The 4,480-nt window shown below is 28.1% G+C and overlaps 1 protein-coding gene across 1 annotated transcript in view; it reads right to left on the reverse strand.

The window, feature by feature from the left end:
• nicn1 (nicolin 1) overlaps positions 1-4,480 on the reverse strand; it is an 18,293-nt gene that overhangs the window by 13,640 nt on the left and 173 nt on the right. Inside the window, exons 2-3 of the mRNA XM_016574748.1 lie at positions 3,001-3,133; positions 2,717-2,887 (exon numbers count right to left, since the gene is read on the reverse strand). Coding sequence (XP_016430234.1) covers positions 2,717-2,887; positions 3,001-3,126 — 297 coding nt within the window. The 5' untranslated portion in view covers positions 3,127-3,133. The remainder of the gene's footprint in view (positions 1-2,716; positions 2,888-3,000; positions 3,134-4,480) is intronic.

The raw sequence follows: 4,480 nt of genomic DNA on the forward strand, positions 1-4,480 counted from the left end.
GGTTCACTTCCGTGATTTGGTACGATTGCGTTCACATCAGCAGCGAATCGTACCGGAGTTCAGTTGAACCGTACCCCAGACCACCCTTTTTAAGCGGACTCGGGTACGGTTCGCGGGTGCGCACCTGAGTTCGGAAGACCGCGTTCACATCATCCAAACGTACCGAACTCTGACATCAATCGAACCAAAAGTGCTAGTGTGAAAGCACCCTAAGTTTCAGGATTCTTTGATGAATGGAAATATTTAAAAAAAATAGCATGCATTTAAATAAGTAATTTTTTGTAACATAAATTTATTTACTGTGACTTTTGTTCAATTTAATTGATCTTTGCTATACAGAAGTATACATTTCTTTAAAAAAAACAGATGTATGATATAGATAAATAAATGTAATTTAAGAAAGAAAGAAAGAAAGAGAGAGAAAGAAGTGAAAAAAGTTAAATAAGTTACCTCACCCCACCCCAGAGTAGCATTATTTTGAGCAAACAGCTTTTTTGTAACATAAATTTATTTACTGTGACTTTTGTTCAATTTAATTGATCTTTGCTATACAGAAGTATACATTTCTTTTAAAAAAACAGATGTATGATATAGATAAATAAATTTAATTTAAGAAAGAAAGAAAGAAAGAGAGAGAAAGAAGTGAAAAAAGTTAAATAAGTTACCTCACCCCACCCCAGAGTAGCATTATTTTGAGCAAACAGCCAATGTTTCCAAGTAGATTGAAAATGTTTAGGCTGAGGCTGTCATGACCTTCACCGACCAACAGGATCTCAAAGAATATGTCAAAAACAGTGACACGGCAAAAATGTGTCACTTTTTCACACTGGGAAATTACTGATGCAGAGGAGTCACAGCGCCTGCCAAGACTGCTGAGTTATCTGCTTGTTTTCTCTGAGATTTGAAGAGAAACCATGCAAATGCCACACACTATGACTGTGAGCATGTACTTTAACTCTTTAAATCATTTGTGCTAGTTCAAACAAAAAATGAAAATCTGGCATCATTTACTCACCCTAATGTCATTCTAAACCCACACACTTTTGTATTGTTTATATTTATGTGTATTTATATCTGTGTTATTGAAGTATTATTTATATACTGCTTTTTTAATATTTAGATTTTTGTTTTCATTTTCAGTTTGAGTTTTATGTGACATTTATATACTAATATAGTATTTTTCAATATTTTGATTTAGTTTTTAATTTTGTTTTCAATTGCATAATAATTTTAGTTTTAATATTCAGTCATTTTGATATGTTCTTCTTAAACAATTCCTGATATTTAGAATGTATATTCTATATATATATATATATATATAAATTTATAATTGCAATTAGTTAGTTTTAGACATTTTTGAACTTCAACTATTGAAATATTGAAGTATTATTTCTACAATAATTTAATAATAATAATAATTCAATTTAATATAACTACAATTTAATAATGTTTTGGTTTAGTTTCATTTTTATATATTTAATTTAAGTTTGAGTAATTTTGTTATGTGCTTATTTTGAAAAAAACTATTTAGATTAATTTGTTTTTATTAATTAAACTTAATTTTTGTATCACAACTTAAACTTATTTTATTTCAGTAAAGAGCCAAGACATTTTTTTTTTCATCTAATATCTTATTCTAATTAATGAATACACACAAACTTAATATAATATATCATATGTATGCTCTGTATGTATTTATATCAGTGTGTCAGTGTTATTGCAGTATTTATATACTAGTATAGTATTTATTTATATATTTTAATTTAGTTTTCATTTTTACATATTCAGTCTGCACTATAATTTTAGTTTAAAGTTTAGGAATTTTTTTATTTTTATTTTTAAATGATATTTCTATTTAGCTTTAATTTATTTTATTCATTAAAAAAAAATTCCAATTATTTCTAGATATTAATTTACATATTTTCATTTTTCATCTAATATATATATATATATATATATTTGTTTTTATTCACTGTAAACCACGGCTTCACGGGGCTTATTGCTTTATTACAGTTTTTAGCTGATAAGAGAAAACAATGTCACTAAATATTATTTATAGCACGCCTGCCATTCAGTAATCACAATAAGCTTTGTGCTTTGTTGTTTTTGATATGAAACCAATTCTCAGTTTTAAAATTCTGTAAATTTTATAACAAAATTCAAACTAAAAATTCTGACTTGACACGCTTTAAAGTGACATGTCAGATCACTGTAGCCACTTCAGCTTAAAATAAAAACTGCCTTATGTACAATTTATTTTTATATACACAGAAAAAAAATTCACTCAGAAATTGCTAGTAAATTTCACAAATTTAACAATTACAAAGAAAAGACAAGTGACACATTGAATTAAACTTCAATTTTTTAAATAGAAAAACTGAAGTAGTATTGTCTTGTAAAACATACTCCAATAATCTTTTTTTTGTAATTTTATTATTACTGTTTACAGTGTCCAACTCTTATTTTAAAAAATCTGTTTTGTTTTTTGTTTAAATTAAAATTTTTATTTCAGTTTCTGTATTTCAGTAAAAAATTAATTTCAGTTCATCACTAATATATTTAAAGTAGTGGTTAAAGAACCAAAAGCTTGAAGGTTTAAACTGCCACAAAGGGGCTTTTTTACGTGGAGCACAAAAGCAGAAACTTTGCAGAATGTTCACGCTGCTCATTTCCAAACGATCGATGTTTTGGTTTCCTGTCTGTTTCTCATTCCTACCTGATGTCTGTAGATGGAGAAATAGTCATGTGATCCGGCCTCAGCGTGTGGGTTGCTCATGAGGCAGTAATTTCTCAAACAAGTGACCCACTTCGCAGAACCGTCCTCTCTCCGCTGCAAACGGACCGTCAAATATGCGGTGTAGTAGTTCTTGAAGGAGATTTCCTGAATCTAGACACAAGCACAGGAGATATTGCAGCATAAGCTGTGTATCGGGCATTAATAAAGCCATGCCGGTCGATCAATAATTGCGATCTTTATGAACTGATGTGAGAGATACTCACGTTCACAGGCTCGGCGAGGGTGATGTCTGTTATATAGACGCCAGGGCGAGATGAATCAGATACAGCGTCTCCAATCTGCAGCGCCACAGGTGATTTTATTGTGCAGCTCACTGCTTTAGCACTCATGATTGACCTGTGAGAGAAAAAAAATCAGAACTCAAAAAAATATTATCAAACTGAGGCCCTTAAAGAACGTAACCTCAGGCTTTATTATTAATATTATTTCTTAAATACAGAATTTTAGTTTTTTGCAATCATGTTTTTAAAAATAGGCCAACTCATTTTATTATTTTTAATATTTAGATTTGTTTTACAATTATCTTTGTTGTTAGTACTAGCGGTCTAATAATAAAAACAACAACAGTAATACTACTACTACTACCAACAACAACAACAACAACAACAACAACAACAACAACAACAACAACAACAACAACAACAACAACAACAACATTAAATAGTTTTAATTTGAAAATAATACTTAAAAAATAAAATATAGCAAATATAGCTAGCTTCTATAACATCTCTATATTAAAAAAAATTTTTTTGGTTATTGCATAGCTTTCAGCAATAATAATAATTAAAAAAAAAACACAATTCATAAAACCTCACAGGAACATGAATGCTAATTAAGTTGTTACCAAATTTGCTTATTATTAGTGTTATTAATATATACAGTGGGTACGGAAAGTATTCAGACCCCCTTAAATTTTTCACTCTTTGTTATATTGCAGCCATTTGCTAAAATCATTTAAGTTAATTTTTTTTCCTCATTAATGTACACACAGCACCCCATATTGTATATATATATATATATATATATGATGAGAATAAAATCCACGAGTGTAAATATTATGTAGTACAAATCTAAATACAAAAAAAAAAAACATTTACAAATCTTCGTGCATTTTGAAATTGTTGAAAATTTTTAATATTCTGAATTTTGTCTTGTATTAACAAATGTAAATACACAAAAACATAAATATTGTTTATATTTATAGTTTACATACATGTCATTTTTATATTCAGATCTGTACTACATAATATTTACAATCGTGGATTTTATTCTAATCAAATATAAATATATATTAACACTAATAATAAGCAAATTTGGTAACAACTTAATTAGCATGCATGTTCCTGTGAGGTTTTATGAATTGTTGTTATTTTATTTTTTATTTTTTTATTTAAGTTATTGCTGAAAGCTATGCAATAACCAAAAATTTTTTTTTATATAGAGATAAATGTAATACATTTTGTTTGTAAATGTAAAGACATTTCCAAACAACAACAACAGTATGACCTTTATTATTGTTATTATTTAACAAAATGTTTGTCTGTTTTTAACCCTGGATGACAGACAATAAACAAATCTGATCAAAGCATTTGGAACAAAAAAAAAACAAAAAAAAAAACAAGCAATTAATTGTAGGTGAGGGGCCAAAAAAAAAAAAAACAGGAAATGTATGGAAAAAAAGGC

The sequence above is a fragment of the Sinocyclocheilus rhinocerous genome, unplaced genomic scaffold, assembly GCF_001515625.1.
Source record: "Sinocyclocheilus rhinocerous isolate Xijiao unplaced genomic scaffold, SAMN03320098_v1.1 scaffold1645, whole genome shotgun sequence".
Classification (NCBI taxonomy): domain Eukaryota; kingdom Metazoa; phylum Chordata; class Actinopteri; order Cypriniformes; family Cyprinidae; genus Sinocyclocheilus; species Sinocyclocheilus rhinocerous.